The sequence below is a fragment of the Canis lupus genome, chromosome 12 (genome assembly GCF_003254725.2).
Source record: "Canis lupus dingo isolate Sandy chromosome 12, ASM325472v2, whole genome shotgun sequence".
In the NCBI taxonomy this organism is placed as follows: domain Eukaryota; kingdom Metazoa; phylum Chordata; class Mammalia; order Carnivora; family Canidae; genus Canis; species Canis lupus.
Window position 1 is genome coordinate 12170559 of NC_064254.1, and position 22432 is coordinate 12192990.

At 39.0% G+C, this 22432-nt stretch overlaps 2 protein-coding genes and 1 pseudogene across 6 annotated transcripts in view; 1 reads left to right on the forward strand and 2 right to left on the reverse strand.

Annotated features, from left to right (window-relative positions):
• Positions 1-20743, forward strand: part of POLH (DNA polymerase eta) — a 28457-nt gene extending 7714 nt beyond the window's left edge. For 3 of the 4 annotated variants that reach the window (XM_035697500.2, XM_049092578.1, XM_035697502.2), the window contains 7 exons: positions 7836-8005; positions 9346-9449; positions 10860-10979; positions 11765-11888; positions 12403-12468; positions 16293-16462; positions 19255-20743. In XM_035697500.2, the coding sequence (XP_035553393.1) occupies positions 7836-8005; positions 9346-9449; positions 10860-10979; positions 11765-11888; positions 12403-12468; positions 16293-16462; positions 19255-20149 (1649 nt within the window). In that variant the 3' untranslated portion in view covers positions 20150-20743. Of the gene's footprint in view, positions 1-7835; positions 8006-9345; positions 9450-10859; positions 10980-11764; positions 11889-12402; positions 12469-16292; positions 16463-16675; positions 17307-19254 lie in introns of those variants that run through there. The other variant, XM_025418869.3, reaches the window with a different exon arrangement.
• Positions 1-22432, reverse strand: part of GTPBP2 (GTP binding protein 2) — a 45328-nt gene that overhangs the window by 13912 nt on the left and 8984 nt on the right. The window lies entirely within an intron of this gene.
• Positions 7-2038, reverse strand: LOC125752305 (40S ribosomal protein S26-like; annotated as a pseudogene).

Below are 22432 nucleotides of genomic sequence, written 5' to 3' on the forward strand. Positions count from 1 at the left end.
CTGTAGGGGGTAAAATAGGAAGAAATTCTTATTTTTTATTATGTGATCACAGATCACCGTAACAAATATAACAATAATGAAAAAGTTTGAGCTATTGTGAGAATTACCAAAATGTAACATAGACACAAAGTGAGCAAATACTATTGGGAAAATGGTGCCAATAGATTTACTTTATGCAGGGTTGACACAAATCTTCAGTTTATAAAAGCACATTGAAGCAAAGCACAATAAAACAAGGTGTGCCTATAATTTGTATGATAATGCTTTTAATAAAATGTACTTGATGGTTAAAAATATTTTCTTAAAATTAGGGCAACAAAAATTTTGGTTTTGTGGTAATAATTAGATTATAATAGCTCTCAATGCCAGATCTAAAAGAATCTGGGTCGTAAATTTTTTTAACCAAATATCATGAAATGAATTCAGCTGGATCTCCCAAACCAAAGAATTTGGCAGTTAGAGACTTTTCAACAGGGTATCTACAGTTTTTCTTAAACATTTTCTAGTACTTTTCATAATGGCTATCTTCAAAAAGTGTATCTCCCCATCTGTAACATGTACTTTTAGAACTATTTTATAACATTCTTATTCAGAAGTGCTTTTTCAGTAAAAAGTTTTGCATGCTGGCTATAAACCAAAAGGAAACTGGATACTAACCTATAGCAAGTTAACTTCTTATGGAGGGAAACTTAAGGCAATCTGTAATTACTTGTAGATACAGTAAAGATTTGTTCAGAAAGAACTTTAAGAGAGTTTAGCTTCTCCTTAAAGTGAATTTCCCATGGGTTCCATGTTGAGAATAAGATATAAGATACAAAGTTTCTTTTTGTCATGGAACAGTTGTATAACAAATATGTTTTTAATATTTTGTGTTGAAGGGTAGTAGAACTGCCCAGGGAAGCTTGTGAGAAAGACCATTGAGGAATTATTTTATTCCTCATCCTGATAATAGCAGATTTTATCAAGCTGGAGGCTACAAATCCTTCAATTCATTCAGGAAAATACAGTGGACAATAAAAATGTGCCACTTAAAGTAGGCAAAGTTATAATACATAAACATTTGTTGATGAAATATGTCATGATTTTCTTTTCTTTATTATTCTGGGACCAGAGTCAGAAATTTAATGATGGGGCACCTAGGTGGCTCAATCAATTAACTGTCTGCCTTCAGCTCAGGTCATGATATCTAGGTCCTGGAATTGAGCCCCACATTGGGCTCCCTGCTGCTCCCTCCCATCTCCCTCTGCACCCCCCACTCATGCTCTCTTGCATTCTATCTCAAATAGAAAAGAAAAAAAAAGAAAGAAAAGAAAGAAAGAAGAAAAAGAAATGTCATAATAAGGAAAGTTTTTCTTGGTCTTAGCTTTGTGTACCACAGTTTACTGTGTGGCTAATGCTTTAAAACACTTTATTTGTTTTTTGTTTTCTTTTGTTTTTAAAGTATAATCGCCATGTATTTTGTTTAATTATTTCTGGAGAACACTTTTTCTTCAGTCCTTAGGGACTCAGCTCCTTACATGGTTTTTAGTGGAGGTGGTGGGGCAGTACCTGCAGGTCTAAATCAGGGTGGGGGTGTTCAGTCCCTCCGTGCTTCACAAGAGTGATTCCTGACTACCTTGCTGTGAATAGCACAACTCACGCAATAATGTAGTTTCACATACAACTTGGGAAACATAGGCGTGGAAGACACTCGCTTCGGAAATGTCCCTGATGGCAGTGGCCTCTGCTATGTTCCAAACCACAAACTTCTTAATGTCTTATACTTGGGCACACAATGGGTGCAGTTGGTGCAGTGAATAGGCTGCATGTGGCCGCAGCCATTTTTGGCACAACCATTATTCTTTTCTTGGTCATCTTGGAAGTGGGACGTGAGAGAGCTGGATTTGGTTATTTCATTGGTATTTTTGGCTGCAACTCATTGTTAAAGAGCTTCCTGGTTGAAGGTCATAGTATATGCCTTCATTGGTGGCAAATCTTACCCCAACTCAAAGGGACATGCTCCTCTGTCTTCTACACCTTTTTTCTTACCTATGTACATTTTTATTAAAAATGCCAATGTTTATAAAGAAGTCTTATTTCTGTATGTATCTGTTGCTTTAGTGTGTCCAGATTAAGTTTCCAGTTGGAGTGAACCATCTTTGTATTTATAGTGCTCAGAACAGTGCAATGCCTAGTAAATGGTTATGATATTTCATATTCCTGGGTCTTCACATGATGTGTGCAACCAAAAAAACTGACAATGGGAATTAGCTGATCTAAGTACATATAATCTTCCAGAAATTATTTTTCATGGATGTGACATATTTTGCAGCTAGGGATTTGTGATTTTTGATACTAAAGTTTCTGTTCAGCTTTGCCATCCTGCCTTTCAATACAAAGCTGGCAGTCCTGCTCAGCCACACTGTGTTTCCAACTTATTTTCTGTGTCTGAAATAGTTACATGTATGGAACGTTTTAAATGGTAGGATTACTTAAAAATAATACTCAAAAACTGCCAGAGTGATATATTTTCTTTCAGGGCCATTTTGTAAGTAGTTTGTATTAGCTGAGGAACTCCTTAGTTACCACCTTCCTTTGCTCTTTATTTATGTTTAAGCATATATTGAACCTCTGAATGCCTATGCCGTGAAGCAGTTGTGTAGTAGTATAAGAAATTATAAAACATTGTTAAAGATGAGTCATGGGGGTTGGAGCCCTCCCCCTCTCCCCCCGATGGCTTTGAAGACACAAGTGGCATGCAATATTGTGAGAGGGCCTTTGGAGAAGGCCCCCATGGCTAGGCTCTGAGAGCTGCCCTCTGCTGATAGCCAGCAAGAAGATGGGGACTAAATTCTGGTAATAACCAGAGGTAGCTTGGAATACACTAATCAGTTCATAGCATAGAGAAGGGCACACTTAATTTCAGTACAGGGTCTTTTTTGTAGTTACGGTACCTGGAGTTGTAGATTATAGCTAGAGGTTTATCAGCTTAACCCCATCAATAGCATTTCTACACACTAAAATTTAAAATAGGAAATTGAAATTTAAAAAGCATATTATTTGCAATAGCATTAAATCATGAAATTATTAGAGATAAGTATGTGAAATATATGTGAAAAACTAATTTAGTAAAAACTATAAAATATCCCTGAGAAATTAGATGAAATAAATGGAGAGGCATATCATGCTCATGCATCAAAAGACTAAATATTATTAGAGCTCAAGTCTCCCAAAATTGATCTAAGATTCATTGCGTTCCCTCCTAGACTCACAGCAGGATTTTGTAGCAATTGCTAAACTGAAAATTTGTATGGAAATGCAAAGGATGGGGTACCACCTGGGTGGCTCAGTTGGTTAAGTGTCCAACTCTTGATCTCAGCTCAGGGCTTGATCTCAGGGTCATGAGTTCAAACCCCACGTGAAGCCCAATGTGGGGTATGGTGCCTACTTAAAAAAGATTTAACTATAAATTTACAATAACTAGGGCAGTGTAGTGTTGGTGTAAGATGAGACAGAGGGCAGCCCGGGTGGCTCAGCGGTTTAGTGCTGCCTTCAGCCCAGGGCATGATCCTGGAGACCTGGGATCGAGTCCCACGTCGCATTGCCTGCATGGATCCTGTGTCTCTGCTTCTCTCTCTGTCTCTCTCTCTCTGTCTCTCTCTCTGTCTCTCATGAATAAATAAATAAAATCTTCAAAAAAAAAAAAAGTAAGATGAGACAGATCCATGGTACAAAATATAAAGTACACAAGTAGATTACCACATTTTTTTTTTTTTTTGGTCAGTTGATTTCCACAAAGCTACTCAGATAATCCAGTATGAAAAGGAAAGTCTCTCAGTTCTAGTGGGCATTTTATACCAAAACTTGCCTGAATCTTCTGCTAGTCCACTTCAGTGTATCAGAGAAAAACCAAAATGGTACAGATTCTTATCAACTACAGAAGGAAACAAATGCTGCTTATCTTTTGTGGCTCTGTTACAGGATTGTGATATATTAATCTGGGAAAACAATAAGGAAGAAATCTAAAGCAAAGAAAATTTACCTCTAGTAGTTGAGACAAATGCCTAGAAATCCTACAATTTCAATAAATTAATATTTTTTGTTTCCCAAACCTAATTAAAAAAATGGTTTTAAAAGAAGGCTGTCGGGATCCCTGGGTGGCGCAGCGGTTTGGCGCCTGCCTTTGGCCCAGGGCGCGATCCTGGAGACCCGGGATCGAGTCCCACGTCGGGCTCCTGGTGCATGGAGCCTGCTTCTCCCTCTGCCTGTGTCTCTGCGCCTCTCTCTCTCTCTCTCTGTGACTATCATAAATAAATAAAAAATTAAAAAAAAAATTTAAAAGAAGGCTGTCGGGATCCCTGGGTGGCGCAGCGGTTTGGCGCCTGCTTTTGGCCCAGGGCGCGATCCTGGAGACCCGGGATCGAATCCCACGTCGGGCTCCCGGTGCATGAAGCCTGCTTCTCCCTCTGCCTGTGTCTCTGCCTCTCTCTCTCTCTCTCTCTCTCTCTCTCTCTCTGTGTGACTATCATAAATAAAAAAATAAAAAATTAAAAAATTAAAAAAAATAAAATAAAAATAAAAGAAGGCTGTCATATTTACTGTTGCTAATATATGCAAGGCACTGTACTAAGGACCTTTAGTGAAATTATATATATACATTTACACATGTATGCACATATACACAAATTATATATAATTCTCACAACAGTCCTATGAGATACAGTACGTAAGCTCATGTCAGACAACGAAACTGAAACTTAGAGAATTAGGAACTTGTTCAAAGTCAATAGTTTAGTATAAAGTTAATATTTGAACACTGCCTTACTGTAGAATATTCTTTTAACAATTATACTATATGGTTACAGATAAGAGCTAAAGAACTTTAATGGGGCACCCCAAAGTTAGCTAGACAAGTTGGAGAAGACCACATGATAGATGAGACTTGAATAAGACCTAAAGCATAGATAATATTTAAGCAAAGAGAACAGACTTAAGAAGATCAGGGCAGCCCGGGTGGCTCAGCGGTTTAGCACTGCCTTCAGCCCAGGGCATGATCCAAGAGACCCGGGATTGAGTCCCTGCATGGAGCCTGCTTCTCCCTCTGCCTGTGTCTCTGCCTCTCTCTCTCTCTCTCTCTGTCTGTCATGAATAAATAAATAAATAAATAAATAAATAAATAAATAAATAAATAAATAAATAATCAGGGAAATAGAATAAGTGATGTCTTAAGTTTGAAACATCATATGTTCTGGAAATTGTAAAGATATAACAAATTTGGGGTTAATGGAAGATTAATTGAAAGGCCAGACAGTCTTCAGTGCCAGTTTATAGAGTTGGTACTTTATTCTGTAGGTGTGAGAGAGCTAACAGTTTTGAACAGTATTTGGTATTTGAGAATATTTCATTCATGAGCATTTTGTAAAATGCATTCAGGGAGAGGGTGGTTTAGGAGGTAAGGTGGTCTGGGCAAGAATGAAGAAAACCTGAATAAAATACGGCGGATTGCAATGGATATTTGAAATTGGTTTTGTTGACTAATGGGGAATGAAAGAAAGGATCCCAATATTATTTTAATTTCGAACCCTTATTAGAAACAGGGAGTTGTGGGGTCCTTGGGTAGCTAAGTCAGTTAAGCGTCCAACTCTTGATCTCAGGGTTGTGAGTTTAAGCTTTGTGTTGAGCTCCCAGCGTGGAGCCTACTTTAAAAAAGAAAAGAAAAGAAAAGAAAAGAAAAGAAAAGAAAAGAAGAAAAGAAAAGAAAAGAAAAGAAAAGAAAAGAAAAGAAAGAAAAAGAAAAGAAAAGAAAAGAAAGAGGGGCGTCTGGGTGGCTCAGTTGGTTAGGTGTCTGCCTTTGGCTCAGGTCATGATCCTGGGGTTCTGCGATCGAGTTCCATATTGGCCTCCCTGTTCCAGGGGAGCCTGCTTCTCCTGCCCCCTCTCCCCTCTGTCCTCTCTCTCATAAATAAAATCTTAAAAAAGAAAAAAATAAAAAAGAAAGAAATAGGGAGTTGTTTGGGAAAGAATATTTGAGAAGGAAGATATTAAAAGATTGATTTTAGTTATGTTTAGAAAGTATAGTGAACCATAGTTTGAAACTATAATGAAAAATTCAAGAAGAGTTATTCTGTGGGGAGGTGGAGATAAGAGATTAGAGTTTAAGAGTTTGGGAATAGAGGGGATGCCTGGGTGGCTTTGTGGTTAAGCGCCTGCCTTTGGCTCAGGTCGTGATCCCTGAGTCCCAGGATTGAGTCCTCCATCAGGCTCCCCGCATGGAGCCTGCTTCTCCCTCTGCCTGTGTGTGTCTCTTATGAATAAATAAATTAAATCTTTAAAAAAAGAGTTTGGGAATAGAGATTAAGATTTGCTTGTACTCAGCATAAGCAAATTGAAATGTAAGTCAGTACCAATTATTGACCGAGAGAAAAAGCATATATACAGAGTAGAATGTTGCTGAGTATCTGAGTGTTGGAGGAAGAAGACAAGCCAGCAAAGGAGAGAAGCAGCCATCAAGAGTTGGAAAGTTCTATGTGCTCATCTTTCTCCTCTATATATGTGAACCTTCAAATACCTCCCCACAATAATTTGAGTGTATTTTCTTGCCTTGCTCATACCTCATTACTGTCTCTTTAAACCAACATGTCTAGGTTTTCTCTATGCCTACCTCCCCTGCTGTATAATCATTTTTTAGGCTTTTTCAAAACTGACTAGTTCTAAATTGGATAGTAACATATTTTCAAGGCCCTGAGTCCAAAGCTACTAATTTCAATAACTTGTCAGGAGAATCACCAGAATTTTAGCTACTCACCAGGAAAACCAGTCTCTGAAAATCCATAAATACTAACATTATTTTGAAGCATGAGTTAATTCTGAATATTTTCTAATTGAATAGCAATTCTTGAGGGAGGGGGTGTGCCAGAGAAAGTTGGAGGAAGGAAGTTCCAGAGAACCAGAGAGAGAAAACGGATATACTTTAAAATTATTGATCATGAGGGGCACCTAGGTGGCTCAGTTGGTTAAGTGTCTTCTTCCTTCGGCTCAGATCATGATACCGAGGTCCTGGGGTCAAGTCCTGCATCGGGCTCCTTTCTCAGCAAGGAGTCTGCTTCTCCCTCTGCCTTTGCCCCTCCCTCCAACTCATGCTCTCTTTGCTCTCTCTTTCTCAAATAAAATCTTAAGGAAAAATGTTTATTAAAAAATTAGCATTGGGATCCCTTGGTGGCGCAGTGGTTTAGCGCCTGCCTTTGGCCCAGGGTGCGATCCTGGAAACCCAGGATTGAATCCCACGTCGGGCTCCTGGTGCATGGAGCCTGCTTCTCCCTCTGTCTATGTCTCTGCCTCTCTCTCTCTCTCTCTCTCTGTGACTATCATAAATAAATAAAATAAATTAAAAAAAATTTTAAAAATTAGCATTGATCATGAAAGACAATATAAAATGTTTGTTGCATATTATAAGGTTCAGCCTAAGCTGAAGCTAAGGCTGCTGGAATTACAGGAAGCAGAAATTGATCTCTCTTTTGAGTACCAAGAAGTCTGTAAACAACTGCCATTTTGTATGTGTGAAAATGTACATATCAGGGTACCTGGGTGGTTTATTTGGTTAAATGTCTGACTTCAGCTCAGGTCACGATCTTAGGGTCCTGAGATCAAGCCCCGCCTCTCCCTCCATGCTCAACGAGGAGTCTGCTTGTCCCTCTCCCTCTCCCCAGTCATGCTCTCTCTCTCTCTCTCTTGAATTAAAAGAAAAAAGAAAATGTACATATCTAAAGTACTGTGAAATGGAAGCATTTCTGTATTAGATAACACAAAATCCTGACTTAAAAAAAAAAAATTTAAATACAACCTTTCTGTTTTTTCAGAGGAGACGCGAAAACAAGGCTTATTTCAATGGCTTGATTCTCTTCAGATTGATAACAACACCTCTCCAGACCTGCAGCTCACTGTTGGAGCAGTGATTGTGGAGGAAATGAGAGCAGCCATAGAGAGGGAGACAGGCTTTCAGTGTTCAGCTGGAATTTCACACAATAAGGTGAAGGCTAATACTGGGTTTTGAGGAGAAACATATATATCTGTAGTTAAATACAGCAAGGATTGGTATGAATAGGGCACTTAAATCATTATATGTATACTTTGAAATGGGTTTCTATTTAGAATTTATTTTGAGGACCAAATAAAAGCCTGAGTAATTCTCTAACAAGGGAAATGTCATTGAACATGTATTTTCCTAAGAAGTATTCTGAAAAATCTGCAGAAAATCCTTATGTAGTTGTATCCAAAATATTTCCTTAATGACTGAACTATCTATAGAAAGGAGGTTAGTCTTTGAATTTTATTTATGAACCTCTTTCTTTTCACTTGCTGAATATCCTAGTATTATCTTAAAACTTCTGTGGAATTGCCTGAGTATTTTATGCTTTTGCCTATACCCTCCTTTCTAATGAAAGCAGTAAGTGAGGTGGAATAGGGACACCTGAGTGGCTCAATGGTTGGGCGTCTACCTTTGGCTCAGGGTGTGATCCCAGGGTCCCAGGATTCAGTCACACATTGGGCTCCCTGCATGGAGCCTGCTTCTCCCTCTGCCTGTGTCTCTGCCTCTCTCTCTGTGTCTCTCATGAATAAATAAATAAAATCTTTTAAAAAAAATAAGTGAGGTGGAATAATAAAATTTTATTAATTTGGATTAATTTGGATCACTATTTTAATTTAGGGAATACAGACAATTGTCAGTGATACAGGGGCAGAATAACAAGTTTACTTATTAAGTGCAGTGAGGGTCTGGGATCTTCGTCCTCTGCTGACTAGGTTCAGTAATTGGGCAGTGGCTGATTATCCCTGGTTACTACCTTTCCCCCCTCCCTCCAATTGCCAAACTATCCCACAGAGGTTTAGAGGTTTTTCTGATTGGGTGAAGGGAGGGGAAACCAAAGTCCCACTGTAGTAATTTAAATGAAACTAAATGTTGCCTAGTAGAAGTTCCAGGGAAACTCCATTGAATTTAAAGGATGATTTTATACTATTCCTACCAATTATAATTTGTGAAATGATACCAGTAAAGCACCTTATTCTCTCAAAAGAACCTTAGGAATAGATGGGGATGGAAAAACATGATCAAAGGAAAACCAAGAATAGAAGTTATGGAAAGAACAATAAGGATGGTGATAGTGGGTCCTAGTTTCCACTGAGGATATTGTGGGACACCAAGGTTTAGAGATGTCTTGAGTTTCTGGTGGTGTTTTTGTTTTTAACGTGGAAACTATTAGTTACAGCCCTTAAGCTGTGCCTGTGTTTGTACATGTGTGTTAATATTCACCACTTCTCCGTGTGGGTGAGGTTGGCAGTAATGAAGTTTTTATGCTTTTCATGCTGCAGGTCCTGGCAAAACTGGCCTGTGGACTGAACAAGCCCAACCGCCAAACCCTGGTCTCACATGGGTCTGTCCCACAGCTCTTCAGCCAGATGCCTATTAGCAAAATGTAAGTATTCAGGAAGTACATTCAATTTGACTCATATCCTTATGAAGATACTCTGGTTTCTTCTGTTCCTTATGAAAAATTGGAGTCAGAAGTAGGTAGCCAGGAAGGTAAAAGGGAGATACACAGGGAATTTTGAAAAACAGAGACTTTTTTCCTGATGAACCTTCAATTCTGGATTATCTGTGGAAGTTACTTAATCCTGAATTTTAAAAATGAACTGATTTTTAGCTCTATAGTTAATGTCCCTCTAGCCTTTTTATTCAAGTCTGTTACTAAATAACAAAACAAATAGATACTTTACTTCTTTTTTTTATTCTAATGTGATATCAGGGTGTTCGGGGCTGCCGAACTGCTCCCAAACTAGGCATGAGAGCAAAAGCCAAATAAAATGAATAACTAGGTTGTGCATACCAATGTGTGTCCTTGGCAAGGGCATATAGTATTGTAGAAGGGACCAGATGTAACAGTGGAAACAGTGAAAGTGTTATCAAGACTGTACATGAGTAGTTGCTAAATGAGTTGTACAGGTAGTTACCGGAGTTCATAGAAGAGAAATCTGAGAAAGATTTATAAAAAGACATGAGATTTTGTTTTGTCAGATGAGAATTGAAGAGCAGTTCTGATTTCAATAATGTTTTGAAAACAAAGAAGGGAAAAGTGTAAGGTATTTTCAGTGAGCTGGGACATAAACTAGTTTAACTGGACCATATTGAAGAAGATAAGCGATAGAAATAAGACAGAAAAGGTAGGTTGAGGACAGATTATAGGAAGCCTCAAAGACCAAGCTTACAAATTTTTATTCTTCTTCTTCTTTTTTTTTTTTTACAAATTTTTATTCTTAAATATAAAAGGTTTTGGCTATGAAATTGAAATGGGATTTGTTTTGAGGTTGAACATTTTTCTTTAAAAGATTTATTTGAGAGAGCACAAGAGAGAACAAGCACAAACTGGGGGAGGGGCAGAAGGAGAGGGAGAAGCAGACTCCCCACTGAGCAGGGAGTCTAGGCTGAATCTCAGGATCCTGGGATCATGACCTGAGCCAAAGGCAGATGCTTAACTGCTTAACCGTTTGAGCCACCTAGGCGCCCCTGGGGTTAGAATTTTAATCCCTAAATGGGACAGTAGATCCTGTGTAATTGAAAGTTTTATATACAGTTGATTTAATAACTAATCAATGACTTTAAACCTTTGTTTATGCTATTGTTAATCTTCCCAGGTCCTAACTCCCAGAGTATTTTAATTTCCAGAATCATTCAGTCTTAAACTAGAAAATTAATAGTTTACAGGACCAATATGTGCTCTCATTTTCCCTTAATCCTCTGAAGACCTACTTACACAGCAAAATTTCTTATGTCTGCTGCTAACCAGATACTTATGATGTGACCTGTAAATTCTTGTCTCTCTTATTAGCCGTAGTCTTGGAGGAAAGCTAGGTGCTTCTGTCATTGAAATCCTGGGGGTGGAATACATGGGCGAACTGACTCAGTTCACTGAATCTCAGCTCCAGAGTCATTTTGGAGAGAAGAATGGGTAAGTGGTTCCTAATACTTTTCAGTCATAACCTTTATGGAGATTGGTAAATTCAAATCTAGATAAAAGCATCCAGTAAAATCTAGACCTATCTTTAACATTTGTTCCTCAAAGTAGTTTCATTCGTCTTTTTTTTTTTAAAGTTCCCAATTTATTATTTTTTTTATTTTTTATTTATTCATAGAGACACACACAGAGACAGAGAGAGAGAGAGAGAGAGAGAGAGAGAGAGGCAGAGACACAGGCAGAGGGAGAAGCAGGCACCATGCAGAGTGCCTGACATGGGACTCCATCCAGGGTCTCCAGGATCATGCCCTAGGCTGCATGCGGCGCTAAACCGCTGTGCCACAGGGGCTGCCCTTCGTTGGTCTTTTTGCTTAAAAATATTAGATCACTGTGGCCTGTCAGTCCAGTTTTTCATTTACCTAAGTAGGTTGATAGGCTTGGATATATATACACCATTTTTGTGTGCTAAATTGCTGATAATTCCTTTAAAATCTTTGTATTTAGACTTAGTACCAAAAAACTTGGGGTTATGAATCAGTGGTTTGCTCAGCACTTTTCCAAAAATACAAGTGATGACTTGACTTTAAAAAGCATAACCACTGTCCCTCTCCTTGGCAATATATTGCACTAGAATTCATTGAGAAGGGCAGGGATTCTGTTAGAGGTGAGGGATACTTAATTTGGGGCAAATTTTTCTTTTTCCATGAAGGAGATAAAAGGGTAATTCAATGTAAGTATTTTATTTTAATAATTGTTTTCACATTTTTTGCTTTTATTAGATCTTGGCTTTATGCCATGTGCCGTGGGATTGAACATGATCCAGTTAAACCCAGGCAACTACCTAAAACCATTGGCTGCAGTAAGAACTTCCCAGGAAAGACAGCTCTGACTACTCGGGAACAGGTAGGCAGGCATTCTTGACAAGAACATTGCCTCTTTTAAAGGGGTTAGTGGGTGGGTTTTGGTAACTGTAGGAAGTTTAGTAAGTTAGATGAGACCTTTCTGTTGTAAAGCATGAAGTTCTTTGTGTGTTGAAAATTGAGCTTGATTTATTTTTTCCATCCAAGAAAAAATAAAATAGAACTAACTGAAGGTCAAAATTGAATTACTAATTTTTTTTTTTGGTAGGTGGCAACTTGGAAGGCCTGGGATATTATGCCTCAAGTTTGTGTTTTGTTCTTTTTACTCAGCTGGAACATGCCTGAAGTTCACCTGATGGCATGCCAGCAGGAAAAGAAAATTAAAATTTTGTGCTAGGGCAAGTCAGAAGGTTTTTATAATCTGGTGATCCCTTGGTTATGGGGGAGACTTGACTTTACACTTATATTTGTGAGAGAACTGAACAAATCCTCCTTTTAGTACTATAACAAACAAATATCATTTGAAATGATATATTAAAGTCTCAACACTTTTTTAGGTACAATGGTGGCTTTTGCAATTAGCCCAGGAACTAGAGGAGAGACTAACCAAGGACCGAAATGATGTAAGATTTTCTTTCTTTATTCTTGGGGTGAGCTTTGGGATTTAAATACCAGTTGTTGCTTACCTGGAAGAGGAATAGAAACAAAAATACAAAAAGATACCAGACAAAAAAAAAAAAAAAAGCAAAAATACCAGACTAAGAAATTTTAAGAAATCTTCCCTAACACTCAACATGATCTTTTGAAAACCTATGTCTGTGAACACAAGACCTGACTACCCCATCTCCCCATCTCCCTCATTACTATTTGCTTCTACTCTTGTATATTTCTTATCTCACCTACCTCCTGTAATCCTGAATATACAGTACATCTTCATCAGAGTACAGAGCCATTAAATAGCACACTCATTATTGTACAATAATGTACAAATGTAAATTATTGGAACTTAAACATAGTCCATGTGACAGAGATGTACTGGCAGTTTTAGAGACAGAGGATGAAGTAAAAATTTTGACATCTGATGATTAGTTTCTTTATCCTTTCCTTTAAAAAAATAGTTTTATTGGAGCACCTGGGTGGCTCAGTCGGTCGTCGTCTGCCTTTGGTTCAGGTCATGATCCTAGGGTCCTGGAATTGAGCCCCATGTCAGGCTCCCTGCTCAGTGGGTGTCTGCTTCTCCCTGTGTCTCATTCTCTCTCAAATAAGTAAATTTTTAAAAAATCTTTAAAAAAGTAGCTTTATTGATATTTTACATAAAATTCACTCATTTACAGTATACAGTTTGAACTTAGTATCAGAGTTGTTCAACCATTCTGCAATCAATTTAAGAACATTTTCATCACCCAAAAAAGAAATCCTATACCCATTAGCAGTTACTCACCCTAGGCAACTGCCAGTGTGCTTTGTCCTCATAGACTTACTATTTTGGACATTTCATATATGAGGACTAAGCCAATTTGTGGCCTTTTGACTGGCTTGAAATCTTTTGGTTAACAAAATAAATTTCAAGGTTCACTTATATTGTAACATGTATCGGTATCTTTTTTCCTTTTATGAATGAATAATATATTGTATGGGTTTACCATATTTTGTTTATCTGTTGATTGGTGAATGGATATTTGAGTTGTTTCCACTTTTTGGCTCTTATGAGCAATGTTGCTATGAACATTCATGTACAGATTTTTGTGTAGACATATGTTTCATTTCTCTTGGGTATATGCCTAGGATTAGAATTGCTGGTTCACATGGTAACTGTTTAGCCATTTTGAGGAACTACCAGACTGTTGCTGTACTACGTTACATTCCCAGCAATATAAAAAGGTTTTAATTTCACTATATCCTTATTACTGTCTTTTTCTTATTTTATCCATAGTGGATGTGAAGTGGTGTCTCATTGTGGTTTTCAAGTGTTTTATTGGCCGTTATCTTCCTTAGAGAAATTTATCAAGATCCTGTGCCCATTTTTGAAGTGGTTTATTTCTTCATTATTGCATTTTACGAGTTCTTTATATATTCTGGGTACAAGTACCTTGTCAGATAATTTGCAAATATTTTCTCCCATTCTGTTTTTTTTTTTTTTCACTTTCCTGATGGTATTGTTTGATGTATTCTCTTGTGTTTCCACAACTAGGAGTCCTACAAGTCAACCATAAACTGTCAGAAATCATTCACAACTACCTGTTTGTCCTATGTTAGCTGAATTGGTGATGGTGAAGGTTTGTTCTTTGGTGGGGAACATAAACAGGGAGAGGATCCCAGTTGTGTTAATGGGCCTGTTTGCCTTTGTTCACTAGGTGTCGCTCTGTTCTCATTTCTTTTTATAAAGTTTCATAAGGCTTTAAAAGCCTTAAAGTGGGGCTTTCCCTCTCACTTTGTATCTAATGAAGCACAGTAGGGATCCCTGGAAATTTATCTGTCTTTAAGCTTAAAATAAGGACTTTATCCCAAAAGTAATTCTGGACATGAAAGATCCTTGTCACTTCACTGTTTAAAGTATTCTAGTGGCTTCCCTTCATACTTAAGTCCTGTGTGGATTTCTTTTATTCTATAATGACCAAAATGATTTGGTCTCTGGCTACTTCTCCGGCTACTGTCTTCTCCCCCTTCCTTCTCTGCTGTAGCCTCCCCCTCCACTGGCTGCCTTCCCTTTTATTTAACTCACCAAGCAATTTTGTACTTGCTGTTCCTTTGGCCTGGAGAATCTTTACTTAGATATTAAAATTTCCTCCCTCACTTTATTCAGGTCTCTGCTCAAAGGTCATCTTCTCCAAGAGGCCTTTCCAATACCCTATCACATCAGTAGCCTTCATCATTCTCTGCTTTACTCTGCTTCTTCTCATAGCATTTTGTAGTCCTTTCTATTACAGCCTACTTGTTTATTTCTGTGGCTCCTACTACAGGATTAAGATCCATATGGGCCTGGACTTTATTTTGTTCTCTCCTGTATCTCTAGACAGAAGCTGATACATAGTCAGCATTTAGTTTGTTGTTGAATAGTTTTAGTCAACAAAGACTCCTTTGTAATTGCCAATTTGTATTGTCTGAAGATAAATTCTTATTAATTTTATTTACAAAATGTACAAAAAATACAAAATATATTCTTACCCCCAAAAATAGTTGCTCTTGGTTTGTTTGCCTTTGGGGGTATTTCTTGTCACCACCATCTTTTGATTTTGAGGGGATCCCTGTGTAGACTGTTTACCTTCTTACATCTCTGCTTCTTGACCTTTATTTCTTTGTTTTGTATCAACAATATTCAATTGCTTAGACTTCACTGAAAAGTGGATCAGTGATCCTGCTCTCTAAATGCAGGCTCACTATACTGTATCTTCTATAGATAGGGTAAAAGGAGGAGGTGCTAGTGGAAACTTCTGCACTAGCAGAAGACCAGATCCACTACTCAATCTTGACATCCTCCCTTGGATCTTCCTTTCAGACAATTACTTAAATGAGCCCTTCCTTCAGTCACAAAATAGAATAAATATTAGTTATAATCTTCCTGCATGGACAGCACAAAAAACGTTCAAGAAGAGTCCCCATTTTCATTTATTCTGTCCTGTTCCTATCACCTGTCAAAATATCATAGATATTCTAATATTTCATCATTCAGGTTCTGTATGCTCCAGTTACTTCTTCTACTAATAGCATAAATTTTTTAAAGGATTTTTAAGATTTTATTTATTTATTCATGAGAGACACACAGAGAGAGGGAGAGACACAGGCAGAGGGAGGAGCAGGGTCCTTGCAAGAGCCAGATGCAGGACTCGATCCCAGATCCTGGGATCACGATCTCAGCCAAAGGCAGCTGCCCAACCTCTGAGCCACCCAGGCATCCCTTTTAAAGCATTTTATTTATTATTTGAGAGAGAGTGCATGAGCAGGGGGAGGGACAGGAGAGGATTAGAGAAGCAAGCTCTCTGCTGAGCAGGGAGCCCAAAGTGGCACACTGGATCCCAGGACCCTGAGATCACAACCTGAGCTGAAGTCAGATGCTTAACCCACTGAGCCACTCAGGTGCCCCAGCACAAAATATTTTTAAAAATGAAATATCACTGAGGCACCTGAGTGGCTCAGTAGGTTAAGTGTCTGACTCTTGCTTTCGGCTCAGGTCATGATCTTGCAGTCCTTGGATCCAGTCCCATGTTGGGCTCCACACTCAGCAAGGAAACTGCTTGAACTTCTCTCGCTCTGCCCCTCGCCCCCACTTGTGCTGTCTCTCCTCGTTTCTCTCATAAAATAAATAAGCCTTAAAAAAAAATTAAGCGTGACAATTTCTAAACCATTCTGTCATGCTGGTTCTTTTAATTTCCTCTCACACGGTTCAATATATAGAATCCAGATGTTCACAATAACTGTAGTTCTGGTCTCAATCCTTTTATATCCACAGAATGACAGGGTGGCCACCCAGTTGGCTGTGAGCATTCGTGTACAAGGAGACAAACGTCTCAGCAGCCTGCGTCGCTGCTGTGCCCTTACCCGCTATGATGCTCACAAAATGAGCCATGATGCATTTGCTGTCATCAAGAACTGTAACACTTCAGGAATCAAAACTGACTGGTGAGTTTAATTTTATCTTGTCTTTGCAGAAGACACCTGTGCCCTGATTTGCTCTAAGTCATGGGTATATAGTTCTCCAGCTGGGGTAGGTTCTTGGTGACTTTGGCCAGTAGGACCTATCAGAGAGGAATGGGAGAACACAACAGAAACCCCAGAAGCAAGGCAGCTCAGTTACAGCTGCTTTGCCTACATTGGGTGCATTCCGGTTCTCAGGGGTGTGTTTCAGAGGCAGTGTACACCACAATCATCCCTGTCTTTGCTGCAAGCAGAGGGAACAACCAATTGCCTGTGTGAGTATGGAACTCAAGTTTCAAGGATACACTTAGGAACTCAACACTTAAAAAAAAAAAAAAGGAATTCAACACTTAATTGTTCTATCTTAAAACCATCTTTCTGGATAATGAAAATGACCTAGATTTAGATTCATGGATAATCTTCATTCTAACATTCCCAACTCAATTACAAGGTCCACTGCTATAATACTAAATGTCATATTAAATTTCATTTTATTTGGTAATGAAAAATAACCAAATATATGATTGGAGTGTGTTTATTGTTCAGATATTAATGATTTTCAGTATTGGAATCCTCTATTTAACATAGCCTGTTACATTGAAAAAAGAATTCCTAATTCACAATGGAAATAAATTATGTGAGAAACATAAATTGGTTGTTTATAGATCTATGCTGAAGATTATAAATAAAAGTTTAACCTGAAACTAATGTGACATTAGTTATGTCAACTACAAATAAACAAAATTTCACTGAACACCTATTGCTTATCTAAATATGTGTTTATTACTACTGCATGTGCAGACCTACAATATGATAGGGTCTCTAAAGCTGGAATCCTTGTTCTTTGTGTGGAATAATTTATTTGACTTTTACTTCCTGGTATAGGTGTTTATTTTCAAATATTGAACAGTTTCACTGAACTAAATGATAAATAGGATTCTATGTTCATATGAAACCTTAAAAATTGACAGACTCTAACAAATACTTACTGGGAAACTTACTGACATGGAAGCATCAAAATGATCTGATTATAAGACTTTACAAAAGTATGAAACCAGAGGATAGTGAGATAACTGTCATAACAATTTTATCTTATTTTATTTTTTTAAGATTTTATTTATTCATGAGAGACACATACAGAGAGAGGCAGAGACACAGGCAGAGGGAGGAGCAGGCTCCATGCAGGGAGCCGGATGTGGACTAGATCCTGGGTCTCCAGGATCAAACCCCGGGCTGAAGGCGGCGCTAAACCACTGAGCCACTGGGGCTGCCCCATAACAATTTTAAAACAGCATTTACTCTTCACCTCATTGAGGGGCTAATCTGTATATAAAACCATGTTGTAGGGCAGCCCCGGTGGCTCAGCGGTTTAGCGCCACCTTCAGTCCAGGGTGTGATCCTGGAGACCCAGGATTGAGTCCCACGTCCAGCTCCCTGCATGCAGCCTGTTTCTCCCTCTGCCTGTGTCTCTGCCTCTCTCTGTGTCTCTCATGAATAAATAAATAAAATCTTAAAAAAATATATTGTATCTTCTGAAATTCAACTAATGTGAAAATTGTTTGAGTAATTAGACATAATGAGTTAACTCTATGACAGGAATTTCTTTTTTTTTTTTTTATGATAGAGAGAGAGAGAGAGAGAGAGAGAGAGGGAGGCAGAGACACAGGCAGAGGGAGAAGCAGGCTCCATGCACTGGGAGCCCGACGTGGGATTCAATCCTGGGTCTCCGGGATCGCGCCCTGAGCCAAAGGCAGGCACTAAACCACTGCGCCACCCAGGGATCCCTATGACAGGAATTTCCTGACATATTTCTGAGACTAGGATAGGTAATTCCAGTTGTAGAATTTCATTCTCTAGAAACTCAAGTTGAAAAGTCTGTCCGAATGAGGGTTAAGCAGTACACTTTTTTTTTTTTTTTTTTTTTTTAAGATTTTATTTATTCATTCATGAGAGACACAGAGAGAGACAGAGACACAGGCAGAGGGAGAAGCAGGCTCCATGCAGGGAGACAGACGTGGAACTCGATCCCGGGTCTCCAGGATTACACCCTGGGCCAAAGGCGGCACTAAATCGCTGAGCTACCTGGGCTGCCCAAGCAGTACACTCTTTAAAAATAGAATGAGTGGGATGCCTGGGTGGCTCAGCAGTTGAGCATCTGCCTTTGGCTCAGGGCATGATGGGGTCCTGGGATCAAGTCCAGCATCGAGCTCCTGGCAGGGAGCCTGCTTCTCCCTCTGCCTGTGTTTCTGCCTCTCTCTGTGTGTCTCTCATGCATAAAAATCTTAAAACAAAAAACAACAACAACAACAACAACAACAAAACAGAATGGGTAATAGGATTTTTTTCCAAGAGACTTCCCAGTCTAAATATTCTAAAGCTTTTTTGTTGCCCTGAATAAAATTCCTTCCCTCAACCCTGAATTACAGCTACTCTGATGTATCTTCTGATATATCTTACGAATACCTAGGTGTAAGGGGATCCAATTTATATATGTCTGATCTGGTTAAGTGTTTACCAAGTCAGCAATTCTCAAGATGGGTCCTAAGCCAGCAACATCAGCATCACCTAGGAACTTATTCTCTTGACTTGACTTGAATATGCCTAGGAAGGCATATTCTCTGCCTATCCCAGCTCTATTGAATCTGTATTAATCTCATACCCAAAAGTTTAAGAACACTGCAATAATAGTTTCTTCTTGTGGCAGAACCATAATCACAGTCATTTACAAACTGCATCTGTGACCAGGTGCTAATCTTGTTCCTTTACTTTCTATACAGGTCCCCTCCCCTCACAATGCTTTTCCTCTGTGCTACCAAATTCTCCGCTCCTGCCCCTTCATCTTGCACAGACATCACCACCTTCTTGAGCAGTGACCCAAGTTCTGTGACAAAGGTGCCAGTTTCCAGTTCAGAAGCTAAGACCCAGGGATGTGACCTAGCAATGACAGCCACTAAGAAAGCAACTACTTCTCTGGAATCATTCTTCCAAAAAGCTGCAAAAAAGCAGAAAGTCAAAGAAGCTTCACTGTCATCTCTTACTGCCACTGCCCAGGTGCCCATGAGCAATTCACCATCCAAGCCCTCCTTACCTTTCCAAACCAGTCGTACTACAGGAATTGAGCCCTTCTTTAAGCAGAAGAGTCTACTTCTAAAGCAGAAACAGCTTAATAATCCTTCGATTTTCTTCCCTCCACAAAATCCACAGTCTAGTCCTGAAGAGTTAACAAACGGTTTTCCAACAGAGTATCCAAATTACACAGACCAAAATTTGGTCTGTCAAGCAGTACCAAAGCTAGGAACCTCTAAAACAACTCCTACAGAGCTGGATTTGACCCAGAACAGCCCAAGCAGGCTTGCTTCTTCCAGTTCTGCTCTGGAGGTGGCTCAGAAGTCAACTACAACTCCAAGTCCTATGGCAGCTGAGGACCAAGTGCCCTGTGAGAAGTGTGGCTCTCTGGTACCTGTATGGGAGATGCCAGAACATACGGACTATCATTTTGCATTGGAGTTACAGAAATCCTTTTTGCAGCCCCACTCCTCAACTATGCAGGTTGTTCCTGCCAGTTCTCAAGGCAAAAGAAATCCCAAAAGCCCTTCAGCTTCCAATAGTAAGCGAACTAGGCCTGAGGGCATGCAGACATTGGAATCATTTTTTAAACCATTAACACACTAGTGGTGGCCTCAGGCTTACTGCAGGGTTTTAATATTTTACCTGGAAACAAGGAGATGGAAATATGTTCACTTCTCAAGGAAATCTATAACTTTATGAAATTTTTAGTAAGATAAATAATCCAGTTAGGTGCTGAGTTAAAACTCCCATCTCTTCACATGCATGGATTCTAATTCCATTGCTGATAGAGATGTAAAAACTAATTTATCATTGCAGAGATACAAATGCTTTGAGTTTTTAATCATTAGAGTTTAGGGAGGCAGTGTCAGAGTACAAATATGTGGGCCTTCAAGCCTAGGAGAGGCACTTTCCACACTTTTCCTCATCTGTAAAACTGATATGCGTTACAGATTATGGGAGATTAAGGACAATGTATTTAAAGTACAGAGCTTAAAGATGGCAGAAAAAGGAACTGGATGAGAAAAAAACAATTTAAAAAAACCTTTTCCCCAAGCTCTGTGACAGGGGCAGTTCAGATAATGCTTTGACCAAACTGTGATGTTTGAGATCAGGTGAAGACCTGAAACCCTCAAGTGATAACATGCTTAGGGCAGGCCTCTGTTCACAGAAGCTGCTCAATAAATACTGAATTTGGGACGCCTGGGTGGCTCAGTGGTTGAGCGTCTGCCTTTTGCTCAGGGTGTGATCCCGGAGGCCTGGGACTGAGTCCCACATCAGGCTCCTTGCATGGAGCCTACTTCTCCTCCCTCTGCCTATGTCTCTGCCTCCCTCTCTGTGTCTCTCATGAATACATACATACATACATACATACATACTGAATTTCATACAACTAAACCCTATTTATGGCCACAATTCTAGCCACTGGCCCTTCTACCTCCTGCATTTGATCTAATGTAGAATAAGATTGTTAATGGGCCAGTTCAGAAACTCTGTTTAGACTGGGTAAGTCACAATCAGAACTAGATCATCTCTAGAATCTTGCTAGGCTGAGTGTGATTTTGAGAAACAGCATCAGTGTCATCCCTTGATGACACTCACCCTTGTTAGAAACTCAGCCTCACCCCTATGGAATCAGAATCTGTATATTAACAAGATTCTCCAGGGTGTTTGAGTAATACCAATCTAGAAGATGCCTAGAAGATGCCATGGCCAGTTGTGGGTTTGCAGAGGGCAATGACATTTCTTTAAATCCTGAAGTAGAATAGGGTTTATTGTAGCTTTCTGCACTTGTCCACATATATAGTACTGTATTTTTAATCTTTGTTCTTTGTTCTTATATGTGGAAAGTCAGCTTTTTTGATATGGGAAACCTTGCGTTACACAGAACCCAATTGCAAATGAACTGAACTAGGTGGTGTTGGGTGAAGTGGGTCGGAAGTATGGGGTATATATCCCTCCATCTCATATATAACACACAAACCAACTGCTTTTCAAACGTATTTATAAATTGCAGGTCTATATTTAGTTTGAAGAAGGGAGTAGCATTTGAAAAATACTGAGTGGACCAGAAAATTATTTCTTCAAAAATATTTTCCTCTTGTGGCAGTTGAATAGTGTGTACATGGCCCTTTCCCTACCATATCTGTAGTTTCTTGAAGTCAAGAATTCTTCACAGTGCCTTGCACATAGTAGGTACTTGATACTCACTGGATGAAACATATGTAGTAATTTTAGATTACTAGAACTGGAACAGTAAAATTGTACATGCTACTGGTGGGGGGGGGCTGCCTTAAACATCTTTTTATCTTAAATGTTCCATTAATATAATAAGGTATAGTTCACTGGTTCCTGAAGATGTCTCATTAAGTGCTGATCATTTTCTAAAGTCTCCTTTCTTAATCTAGTGAAAAATTAAAAAAAAAAAAAAAAAGGCCTAAAATGAAGCAATACTCTCGGGTCCTATACGGATTAAGTGGAACAAATGTTGAACATGTTGGTTGGTTGGAAAGAGTCATACAGAAAAGCAAAGTGGTAGAAACTTTGGTTTTGTCGGTATAGAGGCCAAGACGGGTGGGGATAGTGGGTAACTAGTAACAATAACAGCAGCACACCTGTTTTCTTGGAAATGCCAACCGTGCCCCACGTACTGGGAATAAGCCCGTGGAAGGGACAGCACACAGACATGTAAAGGTCAGTGTTGGGTGAAAACTATAGCACCTTTTTGTTGAATACAACCTTTTCTCAGCTGTTTATCAACAGTTGCACATAGGAAGTAAATGGCTTAGTCCCCAACACAGGAGGAAGTTGGCTTCTTACAGTAGCAAGTTAAGCCACTGATATTTTTAAAAGCAGCAGAGCTTGAATAGTTAGGAAAGCTACTAATTT